Genomic DNA, 15,308 nt, shown 5'->3' with positions numbered 1-15,308 from the left:
AAAGGTATTAACTACTAAAGAATTTGGTCATCTCATGCTGCAAGTCTAAGGAGTTCACCTGTACAGATAATTCATGAGGAAGAGAGGCAAGAACCAATAGCAAGAGGAGTACTTACTTGCCAAACCAATAAGCATCGCTGTTTCTTTCTTTATCCTGTTTGTGATCATGTCTTGAATTCCAATTCTTTATTTTTAGAAGAATAATCTTATTTGCAAACAAGATGTTTCACAAACTGCATCATCAATGATTAAGAAACAATTCCTACTGCAGTAACGACGGTAGGTCACACGACACAGCAACAAAGTCCACTGCCTGAAAACGATAAACTACTAATACCAATCACCTCAGGACAGCAACATAGTTATAAAGAAGATCTGAAATGGGTGACATGAAAACAGATTTTGACAAACAAACTTTTTGTTACTTAATACTGTTTGGCATTCAACCAATATTATACTATTTGGTATTCAAATACTTTACATTATTTAATATTCAACACTAACTGCAGTATTATCTCATGTGATCATCAATGGTTAAGTATTCTGTGCTCCAAAAATATCAGACAAGGGACAAGTTACTGAAGGTAACGGGTTCCTGTTTTTTTCCAGTCCAATTTGTAAATAATCACCCTAAGACACTGCCCCTTACATCTCATGAATGATTCATTAATCTGAAGTGGCTTAGCACATACCATAATATGTAATGGCTTATCGACATTAAAACATTGACTTCATCAGTTCATGGTTTTTCACGTGTATGAATTTCTAGCTGACCTGCTGAGTTCTACATAACTAGTCCTTGTTGAAGACTAGACCAGCTTTCATTTTCTTATCAATCTTAAAAAAACAAACAAACAAAAAAAAACAAGTAAGAAGTAAAACTCTTCCTCAGAAGGTCCCAATTCCTCTAAAGCTTTTTCTCAAAAAACAAAATCTAAGTAGCTCACACAACCTGTTCTATTCGGCACAGAAATTTTATATATACATATACATATATATACATATACATGTATATGGAAAGGGTAGGGGAAATCAGTCCAAAAATACCACTTCCCCAAACAGTAAAACTGCCCAAGCTATCTAGGGAAATGACTCCCTGCAGAAAAAAATAAGTTCTGAAGCCGAGAGGAAGGAGTGAGATCACGGACACTAAACATAACTCTCAGGAGATGGTCCTGGGCAACCAGTTCTAGGCAACACTACTTGAGAAGGGAGGTTGGACAAGATCTCTGTAGTCTAGGACACAAAGAAATGGTCTCAAGTTGCACCAGGGAAAGCTTAGACTGGATATTCTGGAGAATTTCTTCAAGGAAAGGGTCAAGCATTGGAACGGGCTGGGCTGCACAGGGAAGCGGTTGGTTCCCATCCCTCGTGGTATTTAAGAGATGAATAGGCATGGCACTAAGTGTCATGGTTTAGTGATTGGACTCAGTATGTCAGATTGATGGTCTTGAAGGTCTTTTCTAACCTAGATGATTGTACAGTTCTGTATCAGAGCATCGTTGTTAATATCCATCTTAAATATACATATGCTCACTAGTAACAGCAAGGCATTAGACCATTAAAGTTTGGAGCCTCAATTTATCATTGCAAGCTTTCTGAAGAACAGATGCCTAAATGTTCTGGCTTACAAGCTTTATGAGCATAAATGAACTCGAAACAGCTTTTTTTTATTCAGAAAAAAATTACAAACAAATTCCTGATAAACTGGTATAGTTCATAGACTTAAAATTTTCACTCCTACCACAAAGAAGGGGCATCAATAACATACATTCATTTATAGGCAGAATTTAAGAACTGTACTATTGATAAATACATGATGCCTTTTAAAAACTATGTACAAATAGGAAAAAAATGAATGAACTATTAAGTACACACTTTTTTGGATTACGTATCAGCATTTCTCTTTTAAGGCTGACAGCTTAGTGATTCACCCATTCGGAACTGTATTTTATTATCTTCCATATTTCGAAGATTTACTTTTTACATTCAGAAGGCTTAACTTCTAATCAATCTCCCAGCTAAAATGCAGCAGCATTCAATACTCTTTTTCAAATAGTCTTATTTTATGAAAACTAGGTGCAGTTTGCAAACTGTAAAGAGGAGCAATATTTTCACTGAATCTCTTGCCCCAGGATACATGTACAGATAGATATATTTACAGTGTAATTGAATATGTAAAGAATTGGCTACTACTAATAGTCACAAAGTTATGGAAAGAAGATTGTTCATATATAGGCAACCATATGCTTTGCTTCAAAATACGGCATCTACACCCATGCAATTTGGTATGTCAGCTGAAGCATGCTGAAATTTTAATACCGTAGAAATTTTATGTCTCATACCGCCCTCCACTTACAGGAAATCATATTTCAAAATCCTTTACAAAAATAGAAATCCTACCAATTCTGCTTATCCATTTACAGTTTTAAACCCCGTAATAATAGGTCTAGTTTATACATTAAGTCTCCCCCGCAACCAAGTAGTAGAAGGAATTAAAGATAAGAACCAGAATGTTTAAATAAATAAAACCCTTTCATCAACTCCTTCATAAATCTACCATCATTTAAGACAGTATCACCCTCTTACTTCTACAGAACCTAAACAACAAAAGTCTCTCTCAGATCAGAACAGACCTTTGCTCAAAAGCTGACAATCTAAGTACATGAAATAGCTATAGGTGGAATAACAGAAAGGAAGATAAGAGTATTACAACAGATTATGAAAACAAGAGGCAACAAATGAAGTTTGAAAACAACATGGTCATACGCTTTGGGAAGTCTGAGACTTTTAACTCAGTATTTTAATTGGTTCTATTTTAATTGGTATGTGCTACACATGTATCAGTACAATGTATTATGCGACTAACCAGATAAGAAAAAAAAGATTTTCCAAAGAAAGGATCAAAATAAATAATACTTATTGGAACAAAGAGTATTACGAAGTGTACATAACAAAACTGAAGTGGCGATGCTAATGCAACTTCAGCAGTAATAACCAGAGAGGGGAAAATAGCTAGAAAATAAGACTGCAGAAAGACATAACTTCCAGGAGTTAACATCACAACAACTTAACATTCAGGATGACTCTATCCTGAAAAGTATATGCTCCCTACTCACATGGGCAGAGCATACATATTACAGGTCAGGGCAAGAAATGGCCCTAATTATATCCCAACTCCACCTGAGCAAAAAAAACAAATTCAGAAACACAGTGCTTCTTGGTTCACTCCAACAATATTCACTGCTGGAAATACATTTAATGTATTTTCTGATCTCCACTACTTGCACTAATCACTCCTCTGGTATTTCAATATAAGAATGTTCTTAATGACACCTATAATATTAGCGGCCCTTTCTTGGAAAAATACATTTAACCTGAATTTTTACCTTTATATTGTGAAACACCTGACACAATTAGAAGTTAGTTATTACTGAAGAATATTTTATAATTGCTAGTTAGGCTCCCAGTTGCACCATTATGGAGTACACATTTAACTTCTTCAAGGTAGGTTGTGTTAATCACTAAGTCTGTAAAAAATAAATAACTAAATGAAGCATACAGTAAAAACACAACAAAAGAGAATAAAAAAGACGGCCTTATCCCATATTAGGAAAGAAAACTATACATCTGAAACTACACTACCTTTCAAGAGCTTACCTTCTTTTTGTCCCTCATTGAGCCCTTCCCTCGGACCATTATCTTGCATCCTGTTTCTGCCTCAAGCTGTTTAGCTGTTAATCCTCTGGGCCCAAGGATTCTTCCAACAAAGTTAAACTGGAAAAAAAAACAAACAGTATTTTCCTATAAAACATTTAAAACAAAATGAACAAAATTAATTTAAAGGTTTATTTCTGTCTCTAAAACATCATCTTCTTTAAAATCAATTTAGAATACCACACTAAATTCCTGAGGTGAAAGAACAAGGCAAGTATTGCTTTCATATATTAGATGCCCATGTAATCTCTGCTTTGGAAGATAAAAAACAATTTTGCCAGATATTAAACTTAAGTATTTCATGTGAGTCTAGGGCAGCAATACTCTTAACTCCAGATCAAGTCATATAAGCGCTTACAGAAAATACAAACTATCAATCAAGATACTAATTAGTAGGCCAACAATGTGCATCACATCATGGAAACTGAATTTCTGGTTGCATGACCAGACACACGTACAACTTTCATGTGGTAGGACTGATATGGTGCCAAGTGTAGGTCCAGTCTCATAATGACACCACAGTGCCTTCGAGAAAGGCCTCTAGGTCTACTCTTCATTTGCCCCCTGCCTAGAGCTAAGGACCATCCAGAAAGCATTCTTTTTTTCCTTTTCCTATTTTTCTAGTGGGGTCTACCTGGCCAGCATACTGCCAGTTGGCCACTCATCACCTACAGAAACACTTTGTAAAACAAACATTTCATAACACTGCCTTCAGCAAAACAAGCAATTAAAAAAAAAAAACACACCAAAAACCAACACACTTAAGTTGCTATATATTCAACTTCAGGTATTGCGTAGAACATTGAGAAATACATCAAATTCAGTATTTCCAACGCGGTTAATACACACATATATATAAACCATGTCAGAATTCCATGTGACTGCAGTAAGTTGTATACTTTACTCAGTTGTGCATACACATGAAGTTTACCCACATCTAGATGGCTAACATCCATATAATGAGACAAACCCTTGCCTATACTTAGCATAGTAATACTGGCATTTAGCCATTACTAACATGCAATAATGATATATGTAACGCTATTTCACAGTTATTTTCCAGGTTCTTTTTCTTTCATCATTTCCAATCACAGACTCTGGAAACAATGAAATTTTTTTTAAAAAGCACTGAGCAAAACCAGCATTAAGAATACATGCCAGGACTCTGTGACAACTGCAGTGAGAAGATGTAGCACCAGGCTCAAGAGATACATAAACACAGACATTTCAGACTGAAGATTTAATTCAAGCACAGACATTAAAATAACAGAAACAAAACAGTAAGGACAGGAGTCTTGATTATTTTAGAACCTTGCAAACAAAGCTGTTCAACGGAATTATGAAAAAGATGGCTTTCATTTCCTCAGCTAATTAAAATTGGTTTTGAGTACTATAACTCAACAGATTTGAAATCCTTATAAAACTACAAAGATCAAAAATAATTTAGGAGTGAACAGAAGTTATGAACACAAGCAAATTAAAGTTCTCCAACAAAAATATTCCTGTTTCACTGTGGCTAAACTGTTCAGAGAAAAGATATACTCCCAAAGTAATTTAGTATTCCAAGCTCAAAACACAAAGAAATATCATGAAGTCTGTATCAACTGCAGGAAAAAGAGCTAAAGATTAAAAGCACTTGTGAATGCATACACAAACTGTGAACCATGGGAAATTCAGGAATATTCACTACAACTGGACAAGCGATGAGCCAGCTACAAGTGACAAAGTTGAGCCCTGAATTTTTATACCACATTTAATGCTTCATGTGTAAACAGCACCTAACTTACTTTCTCCACTAACACACTTTCTGCACACTAGATAGATACGTATCCTGTTCCACAGAAAAAGCAAAAATATCATCACAAACCTGCCCTTAAAGCACTTTTTACCAGCAGAAAGTGACCATCATTACATTCTCTACCACCTAAGAGAGACAGCAGCCTCTAATATTTTATTAACTGCCAACTGTTATATTGATTGCACCATGATTAAAAAAATAATCAAATTATAAGATCAGATAATTTGAATAAAAAAGAAAACGGCATGATCATAAGTTAAAAAAAAGCAGGATTTTATTATTTCTTTTTTAATTACTCTCAAGCTTGCAACTTGGTTTGTATTGTGAGGACAACCTTTAGAATCGTGGATTCTAGTTGAGGAGTTGCTGACTTAAACCACGAAGCTTTCTGTTCAGTGTTAAGCCAGTTTCTTCTCTGGCTACTCCCAGAACATTCTCTTCTTACAAAGAGTCTTTATAGATTGTTCCAAGTAGCTCAACCCTGTAGTTTCTTTCCAGACTTTATGTATTAGCACCTTGAACCTTTTTGGACAGGTAAGGTTTCTTCTGAAACTGTTCTTGTTACCTCTCTTGGACACACTGATTTTTCCATTTCTTAAAGCAGGATGCCTGGACAAGGCAATACTTCAACTGAGACCTCAACAAAGTTACTCAAACTTCAAAGTTGACACCTACTCAAAGTTACTCAACAAACCACATCCCTATTAACACATCCCCAGCTTCTCAATCCCTTCCCCACACCCAAATTTCAGTTCTTATACTTAGTTCAACGTTTGTTGATGCCAGATAGCATTCTTCATTACCTCTGCCTTGCCAGCTTTCCCCAGTTTTGTATTCATATGCAGCTTAGATGCTCCCATCCAACACCACATCATTCTACACATTTGCCCAATGAACACCACATCATTGACATCAGGCATGCTAATTGTGAGGCAGTTTTGAATTTTAATTTTGTCTTCAAAAGTATTTGGTATGACTTTCTTGTTTTCTAAGCGTACCTTCTATTCCACCAACAGATTATTCCCAAATATATCAGCGATCCGAGCTGAGAGAAACCACTCCAGGATTCCACTTGAGGTGGCATCTTGGTTGATTCTATAGTCACGAGTAATCATAGTTCATGCAAGCTGTTATTTTAACAAGTAATTCCCAAGCTCTCTGTCCCAATGGATCCCGTCAGCATTCAGTTTCCCAGACTGCCATCTCAAAGCTTTAGCTGAGAACTCCACAGGGAAAAAAAACAAACAAACAAACAAACAAACAAGAAAAACCACAAACATGACTCTCTTCTGAAGGGTAAGAGAGTCCATCCAGCAGACCGCAATTCAGGAAACAGCACAGACTAAGCCTTTTAGTTGGACTGCGTCAGAAGTTTTACCAGAATCCAGTTGTCTCAGCACCCACTGCTTCTCTTACCCGCCTGTTGTGGTTTAACCCAGCAGGCAGCTCAGTGCCACACAACTGCTTGCTCACTCTGCCCACCCACCATCCCCCCAGAAGCTGAATGGGGGAGAGAACTGGGGGGAAAAAGGCAAAACTCATGGGCTTGAGATAGAGTTTAACAGGACAGAAAAGGAAAGGAATACAATAATGATAAAAAGAATATATAAAGGAAGTGATGCACAAAGCAATCGCTCACCACGCACTGACCAATGCCCAGCACATCCCCAAGGACCACCCCACCCTCTATTTATCAGCCACCCTGCTCAGCACAGTGCCCCATGGCGTGGGACATCCCATGGCACGACCCATCCCAAGCTTAGACTGTCCTGTCCTGGCCGTGCCCCCCCCAGCTCCTGGTGCACCCCCAGTCTCCTCACTGGCTGGGCAGCACCATGAGCAGAAGAGTCCTGGGCTCTGTGTGAGCACAGCTCTGCAACAGCTAAAACATCAGGGTGTTATCGCCACTATTTTCATCAAAAACCCGAAACACAGCACCATAACACTTACTAGGAAGAAAACGAACTCTATCCCACCCCAGTTAAAACCAGGACACTGCCAAGCCTAATGGTTCATCAAACTGGATTAAATTTGTCAGACATATGTTTCCAATAAAGACCCTTTTTAAATCACATTTGAAGTCAAGATTTCTCTTTTTTCCTTTGTCCCATGATCTCACCCAACTGCACTCTTCTTCATCATCTTATGTTTCCTAACAAACACCACACCTGTATTTAAGAAAACTTTTCTTCTATCATTGTATGTCGTCAAAGCTAGAAATACTTCTCCCTGATCTCCTACAGCTTCTTTCTGACTCAGGACTTGACTGGTTCTCCAGAATTCACCTTACCCCCAGTGATTTAGTAAGAAATAACCAACCATCAATGGTTCACAAAGTGCTCAGATCAATGTAAGATGATCTGACCGCATTACTTTGAATATATCGAGCTCATACACATTTGAATGAGAGATTATGTTAAAAAGGGAAGCAGAAATGACCCACACTAAGATTACCTGCTTCTACATCAACAATACACAAGCAATCAAATGTGTTACTCTCCTTCATGAAGTTACTCCCTCTGTTCTCAACAAGTAATGGATTTCTATATTGGACTTATTTTTATACGATTTATCGCTTTTACTCACAGTATTTTATAATCATTTCTCTGTGTGTTTTTTTTCATGTTTGTTTTCAAAAGAAGAGCTGAACTAAATTTTATTTTTTATCATGTTCTCAAATCTTCCTATACAAGCTCAGCATTAGAACTCAAGCAAGAAACTCCAGGAGAAACATGTTTGTGGCACGCATAAACACAAAAGCATCCATCCTGTCTGTCACCTACATGCGTATTTAAGCGGAACCAACCACGTTACAAGAAGAGTAACAGCTGCTCTAAATCCTAAGGTTTGCACCTAACTCTGAGACCTTAAGGACAACTGTGCAGCAACCGACACTCCTAAGAGCTGACAGAACTCCTATCTGGTGTCCTGCCTAACCAGTCGACTGCATCAGAAAACCTCTAATAAAAACGCCTTGTATTCCCTATGCATAGAGTAATTATTACCCAAGCAGACCGAGTGCTTTTGCAGTCCTCATATGCCTCACATGCCCCTACACCCAGAACAAAAGGAAAACAAGAACAAACTATGCTAAGACTCAAAGCTGCTGATTAACAAAAGGTTGCACAGAAGCATGTCCAATTTTTACAGTGTAGGAGAAATGCAATGTTTAAGAAACTTTCCATCCAAGTTAAAACCGGAGGAACTTGAGGGAATTCAGCAGTACTGTATTTCAGAGTGTTATTGTGCCTTTTGTATTTTGTGCTTTCCCTTGACACCTGAGAGTAAGGTGTGGGAAGATCTAATTCATCTGATGAAAAAAAAAAACAAAAACAAAAACCATTGCCTTTATTGCTGGAGAAGAATTTGAAAAAAAATGTTTTGATTAAAATATCCAAATCTAGAGAGAGCATAAGCACATGCATTTGGTTAAACAATTATTTTGCTCAATTAAAAACTAATTTATTCTACAATCTTATTAGCAAGTGTTCCAATGATTTACTATACATCGAATTTGCAGAGCTAGTTACTTATAACTGGAAAAAAAGCCAAAATAAGCTACTCTTGAAGCCTATTTCAATTTTAAGCAAATTGAGAAATGCCTTAGAAGGCTTATTTGTTCCACAGATGTAATGCATATTTGAGCGTGAACATTTTATACACAGCCTAAACATATTTTAAGTAAAATCTCAGTAGTTCTTCATAACAAAGATGCTATATGTTGACTTAAGCTATAACTTTAAGTATTCTAAGTTAAATTCTTCTTCAGTAGTTATTTTCATGTATGGTTTTACTGAAGAAAAGCAGATTACACATTTAATTGAAACATTTATATGCAAATTTGTCTTCTACTGTAGTATTTCCACTTCAAAAAGTAGCTCTGTGCTGACAAAACCTGTCATAAGTGGGAGAGAAAGTCTTTTCATCAGTCAGAAGATGATGCTCTAAATCCACTGACAACTTGCACTGACCTACCAAAATTAGCATGTTTGGATTGTATTTTTTCCAATTGTTTTCTTTTTCAATAAACTTTTTTTCCTGACACTGCTAACATAGTTATTTCTGCATAGATTTTTTCTGCATTAATCAAAGACAGCTTAAATTGCTTTAATTTGATTTTCAGATAATCTTAAAAAATTAGAGGTTTTAAAAAAATCTAATCAGCCACGTAATTTGAAACAAGAAAAAATGGTTTAAGGTACTAGAAAAATATAGTATGTTAAATCTGAAATAACTAAGATTTTAAACTTTGAGTTCTTTATTAAACACCAAACTATATGAAACAAAACATCTAGCATAACTTGTAACTTCGAAATTTCTCAGAAAATCTTAAAACATTTTATAGGACAGTAGAAATAACTTACACGTGCAATCTACTCTACCTCACACAATGTGCTTTCTAGTTATAACATTTTTCCTATGTTTATTCAATTAACATATCATGAGCAAATACCCATTTTCACAACGACTTAGTTTTATTTAAAATAAAAACTGTGGTGATGTATATTTATTTGAATATTTATACACAATTTGAAGAGAACATGTACACCTATAAAATTTCATCTTTATTTAAAATGACCATGAATAAATTCAGACACAGACTGTCAGTTCAGATATACGTCTCTCCCCCTTTTTTTTTTTCTTTCACTCAAAATATTCTACTGAAATACTTAAATACTTCAAGCTATGGACACTGTCTCATCCCATACAGATCATACCACTACATTTTTGATACGTGGTGATGAAGGAAATTGAAAGTCTCTTCTCTCATGCACAGAAGGCCTCAAACACATTTCATGCCTTACTAAGTATTTCTAGTGATTTAACACCACGCTCATCACTAAAGAAAACAGCTACACAACTGTGTTCAAAAGAAAGCAGTAACAAGAACTAGTACCATATTAAAAACAAGTCCATCATGTACACAGCTTACTCACTGACCACTCTGTAGATTAACTGAAAACAAAGACTGAAGAGTTTACATATACAGCTATGCCACTGGTTCACATTTGAGAAATCAAGTAGAAGTATGTTTGAAGAATATTTTTGAAATTGCAAAATCTTTCATTAATTGCATTAGCATGTATTTTGAGGATTAAATATGCTCCAGTGGAATATGGCAAGTGTTTTGCGTAGTTAAAGAACCAGACTGTCTGATGAGATTTTACAGGGAGAGGAGGCTGACAAAGCAGATGGTATTAACATTGACAATACAGTGAACATAAATAATAGCAATAACATACAGAAGTTAATTTTTACATACAAACTAACTTCAGGTAGTTGTTAGAATGCTGGCAAAAACAGTGAAGTTGTTTCCTGAAATAAACACCTACTGGTAATAGAAGATAGGCTCTGCAGACAACAGTGAAACATTACCTTCATCCCTTTATAAAGCAACTTTTCTAAGCAATAACCAAGTAAATGCCAGAGTATGTATGTAGTGAATACCAGTATGACATGTATAATCTGCTTATGTCAGATATATCCACTTATATCTGCTGGGTGTATCTGACATACGCCATTCTAGCACTATCATCAAAGCTAAATGTGAACTCATCTTGTTACAGGCAAGACAAAATAAATATTGTGGGAGTAAGCCAAGCTTAGTCAAGTTCAAAAGTTTCTGTAAATTACACATTTGTTAATGCAAAAATAAAGCATATGAAGATAACTGTGATATATCACTAAAATATAGTAATTTTGAAGAAGGAGAACAATGTTAACATTCTGCGATTTGAAGTCTGTTTTATATTACACAAAAATATCAGTAACCAGAGCCTTTTCTCTCTCGGACATCAGTAGCACAGACTTTCATGTTTTTAAGGATGTATTATTATAATGAACATTTTGGTTCATCTTAAAAAAGGCTCATTTATTACTGCTTCTCATTAGTGAAGTTCTGATGAAAACAGCAACACGTGTCAGAATAAGTAAGACCTTTTAGAAATTTTAAATGCTAAGAAAAAACAGGATTTTCTTTTTAATATTTAGATTTTCTTTTTTACTCAGAAAAGTAATTCTACTAGTCAAAAAAAAATAAATCACAAGGACGACATTCAGCAAAGGGTAACCCCAAGCCTCCCAGAGCTAACACAACTATGAAGTTCTTTAAGCTTGTATCCCTATGCCTGTAACCTAATATAATTTAAACTAAAAACTGGTTCAAATTATGTTCTGGAATCTAGATCAAAGAAAGACAAAATAAATAGCATACAGTGCAATTTTAGATAGAAAACTGAGGTTGTTTTAATTGGGTGATGAATGTCAACAAGTGTATTGCTTGCTATGATAAAAACAAAATTCTTTTTACAAAGTAGAACACAATTAAAACCTCAAGACAGCACAGCAACATTAAAGAATATAACCATCTTAAAATAAAAATATCAGTGTATTCCATTTGAAGATACCACAACTTTACAAGGTTAGTTTTATTGCTAGAATTGACCTGTCAATTACCAGATTATTTACATTAATTTCCAACCCAGCAGATTAATAGCCACTGTTGACCATTCAAAAAAGGCTCAGAACCTTTTTCTGATCACTGCAGCTGTAATCTAGACAAACCAGATTATCCCTGTGATTTCAACAAAATATAGTTTTTACTCAGCAGAAGGCATCTTAAATGCTTCACCAAAAAAAAAAAAGCCTTTAAAAGTATAGCTGGGATTTAGAATGAATTACTAAATCCTACAAATCCACATTATTCACCTCTAATAACCTCTGTGCTGAAAGCTTCAAGAGCTTATTTAACTGACAAACAGCTTTACAACCCCCCATGTAAATACAATGGATCGTTCGTTTAAAAAAATCAGGTCAGAGTTTAATAATGGCAATAGACATTTCTCCATTAAAGGAAAAATAATAATAAATAATTTTATTTTTTTTTTTAAAAAGAATCGCGCAACACTGAAGTATGCAACTTTTTTCTCCACATTCTTAACTTTCATTTGTAGGGAACCTATGAATAAACTATCGAGTATCCAGATTAGGCACTTGATGTTTCATTCATTCTTTGTTCAAAGGTTATTATACTAGCTAGAAATATACCAAAACAACACTTAATTTTTAACACACAAATTCTAATGCACGTGACAGGAGAAACAAAGCAGTAGCTAATCCTAGTTAGCTGCCTGTGTTATAACTAGGTCGAGTGGCCAACAGAGTTTCCTTTGTTACCTGTTTGGAGCTTGGTATCTGTCAGGACATGTTATTGAAATGCTGCCATAAGAATTCAGAATGCAAATACATAAGTCAAAATCTTCAAATCAGAACAACATTTATTTCAGTATCTAATGTAATTTTCATCCCCACCTTAGTTACAAAATAGAAGAGAAAACCTTTTTTCAGCTCATCTGGGCAGCAGATATCCTAGTTTTGTAAGGCAACATGTACACGTTCCGAAAGTGTGCGTGCATGTTTATAAATATATAAACACACATACATAAAAGATGTTAACAGGAAGATGTTAAACTCAATTGCACTTCTTTGCTAGATTAGGAGCTAATATCATTTGTTCAAGAATTAGAATGACTTTCATATTAGCAAAATATCTAACCATATACAAAAATAAATTCCTAACTTACTAAATTTGAAAAATTACCCCCATCTAACTGATATTCAATTCAGTTTTTTAAGAACTAACCCAACACATTTATAGTAAGCAACTTACCATTAAGTGATTGCTACAGTTTTATTCTGTCCTAGGTTTACATGCAGATATTTTTTTTTTTGGTAGCAAAATTATACCTGCATCATACATTGTTGGCATTAGGTAACACAACATACAGCAGAAAGCTAGAAGACAAACCATTTTCGTTAGCCAAAAAGGAAGAACTGTATTTTTGTGGAAATGAATGCTATACTGCTGCCATGAAGACCTTACATTACTTTGTCAACAACTCAAAAGCTCTAAAACGCTGCAGGAGTTGTACTGCTTAAGCTGCTTTAAATAGAAGCAGCAGAGGTCAGATAAATGGACTGGGAAGTTTGGGAGAATTAATTAAAGAATAATTCTTAAATTGCAGACCTGTAACTCAAACAATAAAGAGTGCGTGCTTCTAGTTTCGCTGTGCAGAATTAAACGATCAGAAAGAAAAAAGCTACTGCTACAAACAACCAATGCTTGGATTAGATAAATAGAAGAAATAAAGGTAATTTCATTAAATTAGTGACAAATTTGCTTTTTACACAAAAATATCCACACAGATATGTCAAATATGTCAAAACTTTGAATGCAAAACTGAGATCCAGAAGGGCTGCTGTGCTAATTCAGAAGGCAATCAGCACTTCAAGAATGGTATCACATACTAATGCAAGAGAAGATTTTCAGATGACTACATAGCTCCATATCCATAAATCTCCCTGTATAGGGATACAGAAAAAAACTGACTAAACACAGTACATCAAATTCCCTGAGCAAAGCAGCTCAAATCTCTCTAATCTCTTTTACGCAAAGCCTGAAAACCCTATCTGGTACACCATGAAGCTATGGATAGTCAAGCTGAACTTTCACATAGCTATTGTAGTACTCCCTGTAGAAAACACAAGAAAAGACCACCTAAAATTAGTAGAAAACCACTCTGGTGGTACTATCATAACAAGGAGAAGATGCTCCTACCATAAGGAAAAATAGCTCTTAACATTAAGACAAATGAGAGTCATCTGTCACAAATCCAGTTGTCTGAAAGCTGCCACCAAGCCTGTAGTGGCTACAACCCCATCTCCAACAAGCTGTAAGGGGATGCACCAACTCCTCCTAAGGGCATGCGATTTGGGATTTCCTGACCACTTCCTGTCCTGACAGACTGCACGGCTGGACAAGGAGCCTGTCCACACTGAAGAATAAAACAAAGATGGCTGGTAAAGCCCACCCCACAAAAGCAGAGCAATGCTTCACTCCATTTAGCCTGCATCTTCACAGAATGGCCAAGGTTGGCAGGGACCTCTAAAGATCATCTAGTCCAACGCCCCTGCTGAGCAGGACCACCTAGAGCATGTTGCACAGGATGGCATCCAGGTGGGTTTCGAGTATCTCCAGAGAAGGAGACTCCACAGCCTCTCTGGGCAACCTGTCCCAGTGCTCTGTCACCCTCACAGTGAAGAAGTCTTTTCTCATACTCAGCCAGAACTTCTGTGTTTCAGTTTGTGCCCATTGGCTCTTGTCCTTTTGCAGGACACAACTGCAAAGAGACTGGCTCTGTCCTCTCGACACCCTCCCCTCAGATACTGATATACGTTAATGAGGTCTCCCCTCAGTCTTCTCTTTTCCATGCCAAACAGGCCCAGTTCTCTCAGCCTGTCCTCTAATCATCTTCGGGCAGAGGCCTGGCCTGCTCCCTGTCAGCAGTCCCACCCAGCAGAGGGCTGCCTCCAGACTGCCCACCAACACTAGGACACGTCTGATAGGAAAGGAGATGCAGAGGCCTGCGCATTAGTGCTTGAGCTGCTGAAGAGCCAAAAATGAGGTTTCACTCGTCACTTCTTCGGGCCAGCTGCGCTGATAGCCGTAAGCCAGGCAAAGTGACCTAGTTCAGGTTCAAGAACTGAACAAGTCCTCAACAAAGAACAGCAGAAACGTGAGCAAAAAGCAGCAGCAACAGATACCACGCAGGATTAATCTTCCAACTTAAGTGTCAGCCATCTCCAGCTTACATTCTGACCATCTTTACTGTACGTAGAAGTAGTAGGTGTACTTACAGTTTCATATCTTTTATGCAATTAAGTGCTGAAATTTTCCAAATGTTAGCTTTCATTTTGAAAATACATCATACAAAGAAACACATCATGATACCTT

The 15,308-nt window shown here is 36.4% G+C and overlaps 1 protein-coding gene across 21 annotated transcripts in view; it reads right to left on the bottom strand.

Annotated features, from left to right (window-relative positions):
- Positions 1–15,308, bottom strand: part of QKI (QKI, KH domain containing RNA binding) — a 160,565-nt gene that overhangs the window by 96,023 nt on the left and 49,234 nt on the right. For all 21 annotated transcript variants that reach the window (XR_005818802.1, XM_040553432.1, XM_040553417.1 and 18 more), the window contains exon 3: positions 3,661–3,777. Coding sequence is in view for 20 of the 21 variants with exons in the window: in XM_040553432.1 (XP_040409366.1) it covers positions 3,661–3,777 (117 nt within the window). In the remaining variant the exon portion in view is untranslated. The remainder of the gene's footprint in view (positions 1–3,660; positions 3,778–15,308) is intronic.

This window comes from Cygnus olor, chromosome 3 (assembly GCF_009769625.2).
Source record: "Cygnus olor isolate bCygOlo1 chromosome 3, bCygOlo1.pri.v2, whole genome shotgun sequence".
In the NCBI taxonomy this organism is placed as follows: domain Eukaryota; kingdom Metazoa; phylum Chordata; class Aves; order Anseriformes; family Anatidae; genus Cygnus; species Cygnus olor.
The sequence above is the reverse complement of the archived record's forward strand: the minus strand, read 5'-3'. Positions and strand labels throughout refer to the sequence as shown.